The sequence below is a fragment of the Camellia sinensis genome, chromosome 4, assembly GCF_055761805.1.
Source record: "Camellia sinensis isolate YWXY chromosome 4, ASM5576180v1, whole genome shotgun sequence".
Taxonomy (NCBI): Eukaryota; Viridiplantae; Streptophyta; class Magnoliopsida; order Ericales; family Theaceae; genus Camellia; species Camellia sinensis.
In genome coordinates, this window is record NC_138964.1 from 46,530,827 (window position 1) to 46,550,190 (window position 19,364).

The following is a 19,364-nucleotide window of genomic DNA, read 5'->3' on the forward strand; positions in this document are numbered from 1 at the left end:
AAGATGACGTGGCTTCAACGGTTACTCATATTTAAATTCAAAATCAGGAGGGAAGCCTAACTATAAATATGGCATAGTGGAGCTAACTATAAGGCAACATGATCAGCGACCATGGAGGGATGGTTCGACGGTTAGAAATGCGGTTCGACGGTTGTCATTAAGAAGTGTAAATAGCAGATAAGGCCCCAGAAAGTGCCCCCAGACTCAGATCTAAAAAATCAGTTTTATCTACTTTATTTTTCCTTCCAGTTTTTACATTTCTTGTTCTTTACATTTCTGTACTTCAAATTCCTACCCTACACTACACTGCACTTCGTTCATAGGAGTAGTTTCAAGTAGTTTGTTGCTGTAAACCTCAACGAGGTTGATTTGGATCTTTGTAAGTCTTTCATTTTACTCAATGAAATGCTATAATTGTTCTTCATTTAATAATTGTTTACTTAATTCTCCTAAACAAAGCCACCAGTGAAAGTCCTCTTCATTGAGGCTGAAAGAACTAAAACACAATCGTCTGATAATTGGTTGGGAATTAATATTCTGTAAGGACTGATTGATCCTTGCTGGCACGTTTATAATTACAAAAATAACCTTCGAAAGCCAAAAAGCTAACAATGTCAAACTGTTTGGTACAGCTTCTGGTTATAAATTATTAGATAGAAATAACTTAAATAAGTTGATTATTTGAAAGCTGGACTAGGAGTGTATTTACTTTTTACTTTCTGATTATCAACTTTTAACTTAAAAAAAGCTCCACCAAACCGGGCCAATGAGCAGATTTATGTGTGTACCTCTCAAGTCAAGGCTAAGGATTAGTGTGGTTATGTTACGAATGATGTAATATAAATATTATGTACTATTTTGGTGAAAAAACTTACGGCATATTGTAGCATTTATGATAGAATATTGGGATTAAAATAAATTATAAATACATATCTTGAGATTTATTTAAAATATGAATTTTTCTTTGTGATTTAGAAAATTACAAATATCACATTGTTGGAATTTTTTATTTAATATAATTAACTGAAAAAATAAAATTTCTAACTGTTCTCCTATACAATAATAAAATTATATGAATTATATATTAATTTAAATAAATTTATGACATTATTAAAAATTGTTAATTGACTTGATGATTTATTAATAAAATGGGCAATTTGTTACGAAATTATAAATTGCAAGGGATGAAATGTAATTTTTAGAATCACAAGGGACAAATCATAATTTAAGCAAATCTTAAAGGGTGTATTTGTGCACAAGTCATATTTATGACACATCTTTAAAGAGTATTTTCGTCATAAATGTTATATATGCACATTACATACATCTTTTCTATCTGTTTTGATAACCAAATTGACATAAGAGTTAGATTAAAAACTTTCAGAAGATAAAGAAGGTACATTGCCCAAACCAAACTTTCAGAAGATAAAAGAGGTACATTGTCCAAACCAAACTAAGTCTTAAATCCTATCAAATAAGATCGGCTACATGAATCCTTATTCTCCACTCAATTCTAGCAACAGTCATTTGGTTAGTCAAATTAAGGAGATTCATATCTCTATTTACTATACTAGCTCAGATCAATCTAGGTCTGCACATTCCCCTAATACTTCCATCTACCGTCACTGTATCGTATCTTTTCACTACAGCCTCTATTAATCTCCGTTCTATATAACTAAATCATCTTAATCTATTCTCTCTTAACTTATCTTCTATTGGTACTATTAAAGAAAGTACACTGTATCAATTTTTAATTTGAGAGGGTAAAGTATAATTTGCCCTTGAGTTTTAAAGGGCAATGTTTTTAAAAAAAATTACAAATGTGACTCCAATTCCTAATTCGTATCACTTGATACTTCAAATTCTTATAGTCAAATTAAAGAACGTCAAATTTTAAAATGATAAGACTCAAAATTGTCACCTAATTCTGAATCAAAGTTTCATACAATTTTTTTCGTTTGTATAGCACTCCTCGGTATGTCTATCCATGCCTGTAGGTACCATTTGAAAGATGCAGCTATAGAACGAGGACTTCCATTCAACAGAGCCTATGGAATGAATGCATTTGACTATGTTGGGAAGGATGGTAGGTGTGGTGAGCTTTTTAAAGGTTTTATGGGAGACTACAATCCCTTGTTCATGAATAAGATTTTGGAGACTTACAATGGCTTTCAAGGCTTGAATTCTATTGTGGATGTTGGTGGTGGAAATGGTGCTATCCTTAACATGATTGTTTCCAAGTACCCTACTATCAAAGGCATCAACTTTGACCTTCCTCAAGTTATTGAAAAGTCTCCTTCTTATCATGGTATGTGGATTAATTTTATATACATCTCTCAACTTATTTATACTGTTATGAAAATTTTGGCATGCTCAAATTGACTTGGTATCTCACTTTCTTTTCTTTATTTTTCTTTTTTCAATTATCTATTCATTTAAAAAATTTGACTTTTTTACAATCAATTGAACAGTCCAATTCAAAGATTGTGTGGGTCTCACTCAACCCCTCTCACAATTTTTGAACTGAACTATCCAATTAATCAGAGAAAAGCCCAGCTTCTTGAAAGAAGAAAAACACCTCCAAAATTTAAATTTATTTCTCCAAGCTTTCTCAAATCAAGTGAGTATGTAATACTTAAGTTAGAACCGGGTCAAATTTAAAATACAAGCTGACAAATTAAAGAGCAAGTGTGATTTTACTTTTCAAATTATTCCTCAAAAATTAGTTTGACTTGTGCTTTTTTTTTTTTTTAATTATATCAATTTTGCACAAACTATTTTAATTTGGGTCGCTATCTATAATTAAATGGAATCTCTCATTTTATTCCTAAATTACCCCTCAGAAGTCATTTACCCTCCAGAACAGAGAGACTACAATATAATTTTCCTTTTCTATTCTTTATTCTTTATTCTTTATTTTTTTCTTTTGCAGGTATTGAGCATGTTGCAGGAGACATGTTCTCGAGCATTCCGAGAGGAGATGCCATTTTCATGAAGGTTGGTTATGATTGTTTTTAAGTTTATTAATTTATATATTTTGATGGGATTTAAGATTTGATTTAGTTTAGTTTTAATTTATATACTTTGATTTAGGAAAATTGCGGTCACAGAGCACATTGATTGATAGAAAACTCTATAACATCCTATTTATTATGGGTTTTTTTTTTTTTTTGTTAATAAAATGTTATGAACCTTATTGTAAATGTTACACAATTTATAATAATTTGTGATTTTTGAAGTGTAATTATAACAATTTGTGATACAGTTACCTATTTTTATTATGTGTTTAAATTTTTTTCATCGAAATTTTACTCAACAGTAATAAATTATATTATGTTTCAAAATTTTGAGTAATATTTCAGTGAAAAAAAGCGTAATACTATCACACACACCCCAAAAAAACAATGTATCAGAAATTGTAGTGACTTCATTTTAGAAACTATAAATTATCACAAGACTACCAAAAAAAACTGCATAACATATTTCAAAAAGATTTATACCATTTATAAAAATAAAAATAAAAACAAAAATAAATGTAACAACGTGCGAATAATATGCACCTTTACAATAACGTAGCATTTCTCTGAGTGAGCTTTTGACTGACACGTGGATTTTGAATGGTGTAATCAAACAGTGGATACTTCATAGTTGGGATGACAAACACTGCTTGAAGATACTGAAAAATTGCCGAGTCATTGCCAAAAAATGGAAAAGTGATTGCGGTGGGTATGGTGGTTCCAGAATCCCCTGAAACCATTACGCTATATTTGGTTGGTGTTAGTAATGGGCGTCCATGTGGCATGACCATTTGAATTTGAATTTGGAATCCTATCCAAATAGGTTTTGAAATTGAATTCAAACCTATTTAGGATAACCACTCAAGATACAGATATTATCAGTTTTAACTGATATGGATAGATATAATAATATATTATATATTGATATATGGTTATGGGTAATTAAGGGAGAAACAACGTATGATCTATATAATAATATATTATATATTGATATATGGTTATGGGTAATTAAGGGAGAAACAACGTATGATCTGTTTCTACCCATATACTGACTCTCTCCTAAAAACAAACGATCAAGTCATTTGTACTGTGGTTTGTGATATCACTTCACTGCTGGGTTGGTTTATCAGACTCTGGAAGCACGTGATTTATCCACGAGGTTCTATCATCAAAAAGGTATGATCTAAACATTTTATCCGCTGCATATTTTGTACTTTGATTTACATTGGTATCAGAGCCATTGATGGATATTTTCGTGTTTCTTTTTAATCATGTGTATATTTTTACATGTGTATGTTTACATTATATACATGAATGTTTGTAAAGGAGAAAAAAAAAATCTACTTTGATTAGATTAAGAGCATAAATATTTTTTTATGTTCATTAATGTCTTTTTTCATACCATAAACGGTTTTATTTTGAAAAAAGGAGTCTGGCAGTGTAAAAATCGGACCAGTCAGTACCCTGGAAGGCGGCGCGTGGTATGCACGCGCCACCACGCCGAAGAGACGCGCGCCCACGCGCTGCCACGCGCCCACACGCGCCAGACGCCCAATAGACGCGCCTGCAGGCGCCATCACGCGCGCGTCAGCGGCGCTGTCCACGCGCACGCCGTCCGCGCCTCGCACGCGCGCCGCGTGCTGGAGCCGAGCGCCGAGCCGCGTTTGAGCCGTGCGTCGAGCCGCTCCGAGCCGGTGCTGCGCCGCGCCGCGTTGAGCCGACTTGCGCCGAGTTGCGATGAGCGGCGCCGAGCCGAGCCGAGCCGAGCTGTTTTTCCCGCCTGGCTTGGCTCTAAGGCTCTGTTTGTTTGTTTTTAATTCTGAATTGCGTTAATTGGCCATAATTTATTCGTTATAGCTTTGTTTGAAGCATGGTTGGTACCGTTAGACTCAGAATTAATTTTTCTACATTCTGTAAAATTTTGAAAATTTTACGAAAATATAAAATATTTTTTCTGTGTTAATAATTCATGTTTTATGCTTTAAAATGCATCTGGTGTTGCATGATTAAATTTCTGGGGCTGAATTTTTTATTGTAGACTATTGATGTAGTTTACTATTTACTGGTATAGTTATAGCATTTTATCAGATTCTGGAATATTTATTTCTGATTTTATGTGTGTTTATTAGTTATTTAAAATTCCAGAAAATTTCAGAAAATTTCAGGATGATGTACTTTCTGTTATGGCATAATTTAAATATTTAATACAGCATATTTTTTTTTAGAATTTGTAATATGTTGTAATTAGAGGAGCATGATTATTTATTTATTTATTTATTAGAATTCCATTATTAAATGAATATAGCATGAGTTATTTGTAAATTTACATTAAGATACTATTGTATGGAATTTATCATGCTTTGTATATGCCATAGTCAGTGGGAGGTTATTCGGTTGAGAGAAATCTTTGTAGATTAACTCCCGAAAACCAATATTTTGCGTATAAATTAAATTAAATTTTGGATAATTGTCACCTGTGGCGCAAGAGATGATTACGAGCATAGCGGATTTTCGATCTTGCGACTTGTGTAATATTGTCACTATTTAATTTAGATTTTTGCGGCAAAATTATATTATGCTAATCAAATTAATCCCAATGCGAATTTCTCTCTAAATTGATTTAGCTTATGGAAGTTAATTTGGTTGACCTAGACTTAGTAGAGATGTTCAAAAGTGAACAAACTAATCCCATTCTTTAGATGAGCAAAAGTCTTGGAGACTTTAGGTCAAACCTTAATTGAGCCAAAGTAAGGAAACATGACTCAAAGTCGCCGTGGTTTTGTTGCCTTGTTCGGCACAATAAAAACTAATGTGTGCGCTATAGTTAGCGGCACGCTACATAGTTTTGGTTGGCGAGTTTTGGAGTTATGAAATTAGTAAGCCCTCAATAGATCAGTATATGATCTTGACTAATGAGCTGCGCGGATTGACTTTGTAATTTGATTTGTAAATAATGTTACATCATTGGATGAAGTAACATTCAAGAGTCACGTCATCCTAGAAATGCGAGCTTAAATAAATTAGTCATTAAGTGTAAGACGAGTAGCCAGTATGAGCAGTGTTTTGCTCTCTACCCAATTATTGGGAGTTGGATGGAGCAAAATTTCATGCACTATAATAGTGTGCGTTGAAGTATCACTTGAAGATTAAAAGATTAGCGCTTAGTAGCAGCAAAATCTATTAACACTAAGTGAAAAGATTAGCGCCAAGTGGCGGCAAAATCTATTAGCATTGCTAACTTGTCTAAGTCTGGACACTTTGTTTCCACACTTAAGTGTGAGACATGGATGAGGTGCTTCTTTGTGTGATTCCTTTACTAGGCTAACGTTTTGAATAACATTTACCACTAAGCGCAAACGTTGCAGCATAGTAATGAAAAGATCAAGGTTGACAAGGTTGTTGTGACTTTAAGAATTTGACGCATCGCTTGTAAGAGCATTGTATTGAATTAGACTCTTTGGCCTAATTCGCGCTTAAGTTACTTCAGGAGCTGTCATAGTTGATAGCTTATTCTCTCATTCTTGTGGATAGTAGAATTAATTGCAAGTAACTATGAAGCGAGAAATAGATATGGCAAGAGGAGTATCGTCATCTTTCAACTAGATGTATTAAAGTGTATGGAGAATAAAATTGACTTGAAGGTGCAGGGGATTAGCACTTACTAGTTAAATTTGTGACTTAGGCGCAGTTGATATCTCCATGACATCCTTTTATGATCTAGTGAATATGAATTAGTCCTGAGTCATTACCTAGTTGGGCCTAAACCTTTTAAACTTATCTTCGAGAACTCACACATTAAGATGATTGGAATTAGTTTATGACATTGGTCATGAACCGGTGGCTTATTATACTTAATCACATTAATGAGATGATGACACGATGGTTTGAGTAGGCCTTCTCGGGCCCACTCGCTTATGACATCCTGCTCTCATGTGAATGTGTAACTTTGTTCGCAATGGGTGCGCACAAGTAAGTAGGAAAGCCGTAGAAAGTCATTTGTATTGGCGCATTTAGTCCACTATGATATTTGTGACTAAATATGTGTGAGGGTATGATAGCTAAGCCTCAATCTCGACACATTTATAGATTACGATACGCATCTGAGTCAAGACTATTTGATCTCCCATAAGTCAAAAGTTTTGAGATGATTTTTTAACATTGCACATATGAGGTTGAGATCAATTAGATAACAGCTTTCATGCTTTTAGTTTTGACCAAGGTGGCGAGTATTTATTTGAGTTATTTTTTAGAAAACTCTGTGAAGAGAGATGGGTGCTTAGAAAATAGATTATTCCTAGTACTCAACAACACAATTGTGTAGTAGAGATAAGGAATTAAATATTGTTAATGTTAGGTGGATAATGGCGCAAAATGTTTCCCAATTGGAAATTGCACTAGTTTGTTGCCTATATCCCTAACTAAGTGCCCTCCATATCAGATTTTACACTCCATTTGAGTAATGGGTTAGCGGAGAGCCATCTATGGGCGATCTGTAATCGTTAAGCAGCTTATCTTTATTTTACTTCTCATAAGATTGCGAAGTTCAGACCTAGGGTTCTATAGCGCATTATTGTATGCTGTCTTGTAAACACAAAGGGTCGTGTGACGCATTATTGTATGCGGTCATGCAAACCCTCCAGGTCATGTGCATATAGGTAAGCAGCTTTGTGGTAGTGTAACTAAGTCACATAAAGTTTTATTAGTAAAGGTGACGTGAATAGAGTTTTCGGAACTCTATAAGATGGAGAATTCCAAGCATAGCGCTCTATGTAGCCTAGTTGAGAATGGAAAGAAATTTCCAATATCCTAGGGACAGTGGGAGCGATGTGCCTACTAATGGATTACTCCATTAGAGAAGAATACTCTACATTCTTAGTTGCGTGGTAGCGAATGTGAAAATTTTCCACGTCATCACTGGGTGATTGAGAGGGAAACATTCATGATTGCTCCGCAAGATGATAAAGAGCCTAGGATAATGCCTAAGGCTCTAGTCCCCTTTTTTTTAGAAAGTGGATCAATGTTGCGTAGTTTAAGACAAAGTCTTTGAGGATTAACCATTTTTTTATAATTTGGTTGACTTTCCATTATGACGCAAAACTGTTATAAAGTTATGCGTAATTTGGATAGTCATTGTTGAGGCATAAGGCTCGCTAGATACCGAAAAGTCGCACCATTGAGGAAAGTGTAGACCATGAGAAGACTTCCTCCTGGGGAGTGAGGTTATTTTGACTTAGGCTATAATTGACATAAGTTCGGAACATTGATTTGTGGACATTGTGACCCGATTTCTCATTAGAGAATTGGATAAGTAGATCCGTAGGGATTTACCTTCTGCTTTTATGGTGAAAAGTTAGGAGCGCAAAAAGGTTGCTAGTTCCAATAAATCTTTTACAGCCTAAAGCAGTTATCCAAACAGTGGTTCTTAGATTTCGTCAAGCCATGATAGGCCAACGATGATCAATGAAGACCACTGAGGCATGATCAATAGTCCAAAAGAAGTTTTTTCCTTACTTAGTCATTATGAGCCAGGAATTTATAAGGTTGTCGCCACCTAGGGTGGGCAGTCCTCTATTTTAGATATGATGGACATGGGTGATGTAATTTATATGCTCGGATGTATGATCCTTAGGGATTGTTTTAGGAAAATTCTCGGTTTGTCTTCGATGACTTACATAGAGAATATCCTAGAATGATTCTAGATGCAAAATTGCAAATCCATTGACCTACCTATCGGTAAAAGCCAGAGTCTTAGCTATTGAGTGAATCCTCGGATTGTCTTTGGGAGAAACAGATGACCTATATTCCTTGATTTTTTCTTTGTTGTGGGAGCCTAAAGTACGCTATGTGGGCGTATTCGGCATGATAAGTGTTATCTTTGGTAAATGGTCAACTGAGTTGTTTAGACATTGACCTTGCTCATTAGACTGTGGATAAAATGCTTTACTAGAAGCATATTAATTTGCTCCTTGTAAAATTCAATGCGCTAGTTGGGCGCATCTGCGCTAGTTGGGCGCATTAAGAATGAACGCAAATTGGTCACCAAAATATCTTTAGAGAGGTTATTGCGCAAGAGGTAGTGATCTTAAATCATTTCATGTGAGGCGCAGATGGTGGATTCCGTTGTATATACTTATCGCAAGAGGTGCTGATAAAGCTTATGTTTGGAATCTATAATTGCGCAAGCTGTGGTCAATTTTTTTAAAAAATCGATCACTTATTTTGAGATGATGGGATGTTTGACACTATTATGGTTTGTGTCATAATGATTAGCAGATGATGATGTCAGCAGGCAAGATTGGCTCACTCACACGAGCAATCGCCCTTGGCGCTTGGGAGCGAGCAAGGATGAGACTGGTGGTTTATTTTTATTCAGAGCCAAGAGAGGTTTAAATCATCCACTATGTATGTCGCCTTGGTTATAACCAAGATGAGGTCGTGTTAAGGACCAAACATGGATGTTAGTACCCACTTTCCATGTTGTGCCTGTTATGATTAGCCAGATGCGAGATCTCATTTGGCGCCTAGAAGGCGAGCAAATAGAGAATTCGGGTTAGGCGCTAGAAAGCGACTAGACTAATATCTGTACGGTGTATCGAGTATGACGTCACTCTTTATGGAAGAGTTACTCCACCGTAACATGTATTCATACTATATGTGCTTGGCGACCGAGTAATGAGGTGAGAGAATGGATCCCTGCTTCCTCACCGTGTGAGTCTTACGTGTCATTATTGATATGACTTTCATTTATGTACCCTTTTGTGACTTTTGACTATGTCATAAGGTAAGGGGTTGATGTTCTGCTACTTTGGTATGTTGCCTGCGGTCATGCATGATTCGGCCTTAAGGGACATCACTGGGAAAGCGGTCAACCCTAAACTAAATGGCATGAGTGCAAAGGGAAGATCATCTAGTATTACACCACTGTTGTATATTCACTGCCGGCAACTCATATCGCTCTGTATGAGAGGCGAATTGAGTGTGAATATATTGCAAGAATTGAGAGGGTCAAACATGCTCTTTTTGAGGGATTAGAGATGTTTTTTGGACCGGTGTAATTAGATGGGTCTGGGGTATATGAGACACTATTTCTGTTCCTTTTGGATTGATGTCTCTATGCTGGCTCATTTTGAGTTTCTAGTATAGAGCTCCCACATGCAGGTGTTCTCAGCAGTCGCACGGTGCAGTGGCTAGTATGAGATTGTTTATTTTTGGGAGATTGAGACAGAGATGTGGCAGTGTCATGCCAACTCATGTGCGAGTGGGAGATGTTAGTAATGGGCGCCCATGTGGCATGACCATTTGAATTTGAATTTGGAATCCTATCCAAATAGGTTTTGAAATTGAATTCAAACCTATTTAGGATAACCACTCAAGATACAGATATTATCAGTTTTAACTGATATGGATAGATATAATAATATATTATATATCTGATATATGGTTATGGGTAATTAAGGGAGAAACAACGTATGATCTGTTTCTACCCATATACTGACTCTCTCCTAAAAACAAACGATCAAGTCATTTGTACTATGGTTTGTGATATCACTTCACTGCTGGGTTGGTTTATCAGACTCTGGAAGCACGTGATTTATCCACGAGGTTCTATCATCAAAAAGGTATGATCTAAACATTTTATCCGCTGCATATTTTGTACTTTGATTTACATTTGGAGTTTAGAGAGTGATTTGGAAAGAGAAAAGAAAAAGGTGTGTGAAATTAAGTGAAATATACGTATGTTTTATTCACATTTTACCTACTTTTTTTATTTCTCTTTTCAAATTTCTACTCAAATCTCTCAACCGAATACAACACTAGTGTTGCTGTGAAAAGTGAACTGCAATTGAGCTTTGCTTGATGAACATGAACCCTGGAGGAAAGGAAAGGACCAAAACCCAGTTCCAGCTGTGGCTTGTCATGCCAACAATTTCTCACTTGTGGAATTCCATAGAAAAATGTAACCCATTGTAACTATTCCTAGGGTATTTATTTTTAGGTTGTGTTTAGATATATGATTTGAGTAGAAAGTTGTGGAGGGGATGGAAATAGGATGGGAAAAGTAGTGAAAATATGAGTTAAATTTTTATCACTTTTCTCTTCTATTTTCATTTTCCGCTCCAAATTCTTACACAAATTTATGATTTAAACACATTCTTAGAGTCTGCTTGATTGCAAAGGAATACAGGGAAAATTTATGATGCACACCCTTACAAAGGGCCACATTGTAAGAAAGTTTTGACTTCTTTTTAGTAAAAGTTATGAATGTTTGTAGTGTATGTTGTGTGCTAATTTGTAACAAAAGTTATAAGAATAGTAAATTTGTGATAAATTATTCTTGTTCCGCTGGGTGTGTCAATTTATATTAGTAATAATATTTCTATTAGGCTATGATTGACTATGCTTTAACACAAACTTAATAAGTAAAGATCAAGAAATTGTTGATGTTCCATTGCCTTTGACAAATTCAAGGACCCCTTTAAAACAAAGAAACAGGAACTAACTAAAGAATTCAAGCAAACTCAAGGAAATGAACTAGAAATTGAACTTTTATTGTTAAATCTCTAAATTACATCTCAATCAAAAGATGCGTTTAAGAAACTAAAAGCAAATTTCTACTCTACAGATTAACATATATATATATATTTTTTTTTTTTTTGCCAAAAGGTCCTTTCACTATCTCTCATTCTTCTTTTATAGTCTTCTTTGTCGACTAAGGTTTATTTTGGCAAATGGTTAAAAAAAATTTTAAAAACTAAAAAATAACTACATAAAAATTAATTCTTCTTTTAATTTTGTACATTTTTTCATAAGAAGTCAAAAAATTAAATAAAATAGTCAATTTCTAAAATATCCCCAAGACAACTGCCATTATTTTTTGTGTGCTTCAGGAACAAAAGCAAGGCGGCCCTGAGATATTCCTAGCCCAATGCGAACTTTTAAAATTGAGCCCTTTATAAATAATTTCAAAAAAAAAATGATAGATATGTAAAAGAAAAAAATCTTTTGTTAATATCCACATAAATTCTATTTGTATATATAATCACTACAACTATATACTAAATTTATTTACATAGACTAATATATGAATATAAAGAAATCATTACAAGAAGTAAAAAAAATATAAAAATTTGGTCTTATAACTTTATGATTTAACAAATCTAGGTTACAACTAAAGAAATAAATAAATAAAATATAAATTTATAATACAGAATAAAAATTTAACTAGTTACAACAAAATATTAATTAAATAATACTCTTATCATATTTTTAAATGTAAAATTACTAACTAAGCATTCTTGGGTTTTATATTAATTTCATAAAATTTAACTTGTAAAAATTTTATAATTTTTCCATGCACTTGCTATTTTTAATTAAGAATGAAAGTTTTGATATGAAATATTAATCGAACATGAATAAATAATGATATGATGCAATAACAAAAAAAATAAATAGATTGGATTAATATTAAAATAATTTTGGAGCTCTTAAATTTTATTCAAATTTGAGGCTCAAGCCATCTTGGTCACCTCAAAAGTAATACAATCGTGACACCCAATTTTTTTTAAATAAATAAATTAATAATTAGCGTTATGTTAACATTTTCAAATGACAAAGAACATTCCAAAGAAGATTTTAGGATTAAACACTACAAAAATTTCAGTTTTTTGTGACGGTAAAATGCCATCGCTAATACTCCTAGTGCCGTCTTAAAAAACTTTTAGCGACGGCAAATGACTTTTAGCGACAGAAAAAAGAGGGGTCACAACAGAGGGCGTTGCTAGAACCTTTTAGCGATGGCATCATGCCATCTTCTTTTTTTTGCGACGGGAAATGTTACCTTTTGCGACGGCATTTTACTGTCACTTATAATATGTAAAGAACTAACACCTTTTGCAACAACACTATTGTTCCGTTGCTAAAAGTTTTTATTTGAGACAGCAAAAGATGCTGTCACGAAATGTTTTTTATTGCGACGGCATGACCTCTGTCGCCAATTTCTTTTGTGACGGCATTGCCTATGTCGCCAAAAAAAATACATTTTGCTTCTAATGTTTTTTGTGATGGTGTGATGCCGTTGTTAAAAAAAAAAAAAACAAACAAACAAACAAACAAATTATTATTAAAAATATTAAATTACCTGTATTAAATAAAAAACAATTGAAAAAGAAACCAATAAGTGCATAATAATACAAAAATTCTTGTATAGAAATAGCAATTGCTCCATAATAAAAACATTCTTGCATTCATAACTATACATAAGCAAAATTACCCCACTACATAATGTTCCATAGTACATATATAATGTTTAAATACATAATGTTGTTCACAATTCAAAATAACATAAACCAAAAACAAAAAATTTCTTCATCATTCTCCATGGGTAACAAAAACAAAAGTTAGTCGCATTCTTTATAGGCATGCATTCTACAAGAAGCAAACTTCTACTCGGGAAATATCTGAAAACAAAAAATAAAAAAAATTAATGACAATATAATTATGTGTTAATATGTTAATTACAAAAAAAGATAAAATTTAACTAATATACAATTACAAAGATAATTAAGTAAATAATTTTGCTTAGACCGAAATCCGACTCTAACTTCCAAACCGGGAACCCAATTCAAGTCCCGTCTTCTCCCACAAGTCTCTTGTGCCTAGACGGTCGTGTATGCCAAGTTTCGTGGTAATTCGACGCTGTTTGGTGATTTTGGGACATCAACACCTTGAATTCTAAGTTTCTTAAGGAACTAGTTTGCCTAAACCGAAATCCGGCTCTAACTCCCAAACGGAGAACCCGATTCAAGGCCCGTCTTCTCCTACAAGTCTCTCGTTCCTAGGCAATCACGTGTGCCAAGTTTCGTGCTAATCTGATGCCGTTTGGTGATTTTGGGGCGCCAACACCTCGAATTCTAAGTTTCTTAAGGAATTAGTTTGCCTAGAGTGAAATCCGTCTCTAACTTCGAAACCGGGAACCCGATTCGAATCCCGTCTTCTCCCACAAGTCTCTCGTGCCTAGGCGGTCATATGTGCCAAGTTTTGTGCTAATCCGGTACCGTTTGGTGATTTTGGGGCATCAACACCTCAAATTCTAAGTTTCTTAAGGAACTAGTTTGCCTAAAGTGAAATCCAGCTCTAACTCCCAAACCGGGAACCCGATTCAAGTCCTGTCTTCTCCCACAAGTCTCTCATGTCTGGGTAGTCGTGTGTGCCAAGTTTTCGTGCTAATCCGACGCCGTTTGGTGATTTTGGGGCATCAACATCTCGAATTCTAAGTTTTTTAAGGGACTAGATTGCTTAGAGTGAAATCCGGTTCTAACTCCCAAACCGGGAACCCAATTCGAGTCTCGTCTTCTCCCATAAGTCTCTCGTGCCTAGGCGGTCGTGTGTGCCAAGTTTCATGCTAATTCGACACCGTTTGGTGATTTTGGGGGGTCAACACCTCGAATTCTAAGTTTCTTAAAAATTAGTTTGCCTATAGTGAAATCTGGTTCTAACTCCCAAACCAAGAACTCGATTCGAGTCCCGTCTTCTCCCACAAGTCTCTTGTGCCTAGGCGATCGTGTGTGCCAAGTTTCATACTAATCCGACGCCGTTTGGTTATTTTGGAGCGTCAACATCTCGAATTTTAAGGCTCTGTTTGGTTGTGAACTGAAATGGTGATTCTACACCTTAATTCCACAATGGTGTTTGGTTAGTGGTCTGAAATGTTAATTACAAAACTCTGCACAGAACACCTGTTATGACAGAAGCGTTGTTTCTTTCCACATTTACAAAATTTGGCTTTGCAGGACGTCCGGCCAGTTGACCGGAATTTTTTTTATTTTTTATTTTTTATTTTTTGCAATTGATTTATATAATCGGAAAAAATATTTTCTAAATTTTTTTTAATTTTTTATGTGCTTTAAAACAATTTTGAATTGTATGTTTAGTTATGAGTTGTAAATTTTTGTATCACATATCAAATGTCACATCAACAATTCCCCACTCAAATCAAACCTCTTTTCCAAAACTATTTTCAAAACTCTTTACCAAACAATTTTTCTACACTCAATTCATAATTCTACAACACACAAACTCAAAATATAACTCATACTCTCAAATCACATTTACAAAACACAACCAAACGCAGGCTAAGTTTCTTAAGGAACTAGCACTACAACAAAATTGAATAAGGCCTAGTTTGGGAACAGGCTAATTTAGTAACTTTTTAGCTATTTAGTTAAAATATGAGCTAAAAAAAATTAGTATGTTTGGGATGACTTTTTGGCTTTTTACGAAAGGATATGCAAAAAGTAAAGAGAAAAGAGAATCTTTAACTTTTTGGTATGGGTTATTGGCTTTTTGGCTAATTTAGTAACTTTTTGGCTAAAATGGAAGGTTCCCAAACGAGGCCTAATTACACTTTTCACGATATAATTTTGTATGTCGTAAAAGGTTATTTTTAGTATATTTCCTGGCATACTTTGTATGTCGTATGTAATCTTTTACAGCATTTTCGTGCATGTCATAAATTATTACACTTTTCACGACATAATTTTGTATGGCGTAGAAGGTTATTTTTAATATATATATATATATATATATAGAGAGAGAGAGAGAGAGAGACAGAGACAGAAAAACATATTCAAAGTTCATTACATGAATAAACTCAATATATAAACACATGATATTCAAAGCATATTCAACATATGTAGCTCAACCACACGATGCATTTTCTTTAAAAGGGCATAAGAAGCAGGATTAAATTATCATTGTTGATTTCCTCGAGGTAAACAACTTATCATTTATAATAAGAAAACAAACATACACAGTGCATACTCGGAAGAACCACCAATAAGATCAGTTCCATGTAGAATGCAATCAATTTATTTCATGCCTATTATGAAAATATATCCGATCAATTTACACAACAAACAGATTATATTACTCAAATTATCTGACTATCCAACTTCTCATAGCATGAAACATCCTTGCATTTTGGTGTCAAATCATCTTCACAAATGTGTATGTACAAACATTGCTTGCATATATATCGGAATGATTCAATGATAGGGCCAATACACAAAGCAATAAATCTTAACTAGGTGCATTTGTTGATCACCCTATAACCTAATAGAAGTGAATCAGATGGAGGATGAGGACCAACTGATCAAGGTTTTGGATAAAAAATTTACAATTGAAAAATAATGTATATAAATTGATTTTCTTAATCGTCTTAATTCATAACTGGTGGGATTTCTATCTTTGTAATCTGTTGATAACAAAATTAATGTGCATCAGATTACCGAAGTTGCTGTTTGAAAATGAATATAACACATGCCTCCAAGAAAATTTAGAGCTCTGTTGGAAATAGCTTGCACAATTTTGTCATTACTCCAAAGTTAAGACAGCATACATTGCAATTTGTTGAAAACACTAACCATGAATGAAGTCCACAGCTTAGCATATATCACTCAGTGACGAAGCAAAGAGGTAGTCTCTTGTTGGAAGCACCAAATGATAATACCATAAGCCTGCAACAAATTACCATAATCAGAAATAAATGGAAGAGCTCGGTGAATAACCTTGCACTACGGTGAAATATGGCTAAAGGATGTCAATAAACATGGTGTTAAAAAAAATGACGTAAAATCGTTTATGCATCTCAATAACATTCATATGTTGGACCACTAGTCAAAAAAATAAAAAATAAATAAAAACCATCTCCCTCAAACTTATTTGGTAAAGCTCACATTCCAACAAATCAGAAATACCCAACAAGATTCCAGATGGAGTGAAAAGCCAAAAAGAATTACTTTCTCAAATAAGTTTGGGAATGAATGCACTTCAGAAGCAACCTTTAATTATTGCACTTAGTAAAATAAATGGATGCACTTCAGATAACAAGGCATGCCAAGCTGTAAAAAAATGCACAAGTTAAAAAACAAAAACAAAAACAAAAACTGAAACTCACTTGATATAGAGATGTTGGAAACAAAGTCTCATATGGCTCAGTTAAGGTGATCACTCCACAAACTCCAAGATCTTTCAACCGTTCAACATCGGCAGGGAATGGGATAGCACCTAATAGTACACACTGAAAATGGAGACATGATTTTTGATAAGTAAAACTACAAATGGACATAGTAGAAGCAACACTAACTTTAGTTCATATTGCAAAGAGCATATCTCATTATAAGCACTGAACAATTTCTAAACCAGTCAGAATACATGATGATGTTTTTTTTTTTTTTTTTTTTTAAAAAAAAAAAAAAAAAATCCTGGCACAGGGTGTCCTTAGATGAAATCATGATTACCTAAATAAATCACCATAAAACTACAACTCACCAGTCTTTTAACCCCCAAAATCAAAGTAAACCCTAAATGCACCATCAAGAATGCACAAATCACTACTAAACAAAGTAGCAATTATAAATTTATATATACTAACCAAGACAAACAGGGCAAGTAGGCAATTCAACGAATCTGGGCAGGGGTGAATAGGCTTCTTCTGCCAACTCATAGCTCTCCGCTGATTGAGCAAAATATATATGATAGACCTCAGAAAATATATATGACAGACCTCAGCCTAACAAATCAAGCATAAAAATCTCAAATTAAAAATACTAGTAAAAGATAGCATTAAACCTTTTAAATCTATCTAATATATATAGTATTATATAATGCGCACAACTCATAAGGGTTTGAAGGTTTGTAACTTACTTTTTTCCCCCAAAAAATGCTCAATATTGTTAACTGCTTCAAAAAATAACTGCTACCATTTATCAAATTCAACCCATATTCTTCATTCATCAAATCATCAAAAAATTAGAATGTAAAATTGCAATGAAATTACAAACGCATACTAATATATAAAGCACACTACTCATAAGGATTTAAATTCAAAAATACCCATATTATTAACTTTTTCAAAAAAAAATTAACAGCTAGCTATTCTCAAATTCAATGCATCTTCTTCATTTACCAAATCATCAAAAAAATTCAGATGTAAAATTGCAGTAAAATTACAATCACATCATTTGCACCCATTGCTAGTATATATATATGTACGTAGAGAGAGAGAGAGAGAGAGAGAGAGAGAGAGAGAGAGAGATGATTAGGGACCTCCGATGATTTGAACCACTTTCCATTGAAGTTACAATAAAATCCATCAGCAGTCAACTGATTGGCAAGCGTGATCAACACACTGTACCGATCCTCCATTTCATCATTCCTACAATACACTCAAAACAAAAACAAAAACAAAAAAACCCTAGGGTTTCAAGTTCTCGAGTAACAATCTCAATAATAAAAAAATAAAAATTGAAGAGCTTGGAGGTGGATACCGGAGGAAGCAGAGTTCGAAGAAGTGGTCGAGGTGGGATCCAAAGAAGAGGAGGATGAACATTCTTAAGGTTAGGGTTAATGGCCAGCATGTAGAGATTGACATTCATAGGGTGAATCAATCAATGAACCCTTACTGCGAAGGATCTAGAAATATAATAAAATGAATCAAACAGAGGTGAATCGATGATGAGCACTTACCACAAAGGATTGACCGATGATATCGTCGAGAGAGATGCAGAGAGAAATAGAGAGATTATAGTATTGATCAAATAAATAGGGTTGATGTGGCTTCAATTGAATGTATATAATAAATAGGGTTAATTACATTATCGCTCGACGCCGTCGTCTGTCGTTGCCATCGCTCGACACCATTATCTGCCGTGGCTAGCCGTCGTTCAATGCTATCGTTTGCCCTGCTCACAGTCGTGAGAGTGAGAGAGAGAGAGAGAGAGAGAGAGAGAGAGAGAGAGAGAGAGAGATGGAGATTTTTGGTTCAAAAGATTAGGGATTTAAGATTTGGGTATTTTTGGTTGAAGGGTAAAAAACGAGCGCGAATAAGATTTTGGGCTTTTTTTTTTTTTGGCAACATCAAGTATAACCGTCACATATGAAAATTTAAGGTAGTATTTGGTAACGTTTATGTTTTTGGTTTATGTTTACAAAAATTTTATAAATCGGTTTTTATTTATTTTTACAAAAACATAAATTACAAACGTGTTTGATTTGAACAAAATGTTTAAAAAATTTTAAAAACATAAACTAAAAAACATGTTTATCCAGGCCTAAAATATTTATATTTATTTTTTTATTATTTATGATAATGAGATCATACACATCATAATGGAAAAAGAAATTAATTGAAAAAAAAATAATTGAAAAAAATAATTGAAAAAAAATATTTGAAAAAAAAATTAATTAAAAAAAAATTTGTTTGTCAAATTTTTAAATTTCCATTTAAAAATAACATAAACTCATTTTTTGAGTTTATAATTTTTTCTCAAATTTATAAACTGAGACAAT

At 33.9% G+C, this 19,364-nt stretch overlaps 1 protein-coding gene and 1 pseudogene across 13 annotated transcripts; one reads left to right on the plus strand and one right to left on the minus strand.

Annotated features, from left to right (window-relative positions):
• Positions 1-11,228, plus strand: part of LOC114291012 (caffeic acid 3-O-methyltransferase-like) — a 30,919-nt pseudogene extending 19,691 nt beyond the window's left edge.
• Positions 11,229-13,179: 1,951 nt separating this feature from the next.
• On the minus strand, positions 13,180-18,871 carry LOC114291019 (BRAP2 RING ZnF UBP domain-containing protein 2). Of its 13 annotated transcripts, none has more exons than XR_014366438.1 (7): positions 18,670-18,830; positions 18,344-18,406; positions 18,123-18,231; positions 17,449-17,586; positions 16,972-17,094; positions 16,414-16,531; positions 13,180-13,474 (listed from the first exon to the last, which is right to left on the minus strand). XR_014366438.1 is itself a non-coding variant. In XM_082924762.1 (7 exons), the coding sequence occupies exons 2-6, from the start codon at positions 18,445-18,447 to the stop codon at positions 16,472-16,474; spliced, it is 534 nt and encodes a 177-aa protein (XP_082780888.1). In that variant the 5' UTR covers positions 18,448-18,488; positions 18,670-18,834; the 3' UTR covers positions 13,180-13,474; positions 16,439-16,471. The 13 variants fall into 13 exon arrangements, 12 of the variants coding, with proteins under 12 accessions (XP_082780888.1, XP_082780886.1, XP_028090805.2 ...); XM_082924762.1 differs by having other exon boundaries at positions 16,439-16,531; positions 18,344-18,488; positions 18,670-18,834; XM_082924760.1 differs by having other exon boundaries at positions 16,439-16,531; positions 18,543-18,834.
• Positions 18,872-19,364: the final 493 nt, after the last annotated feature.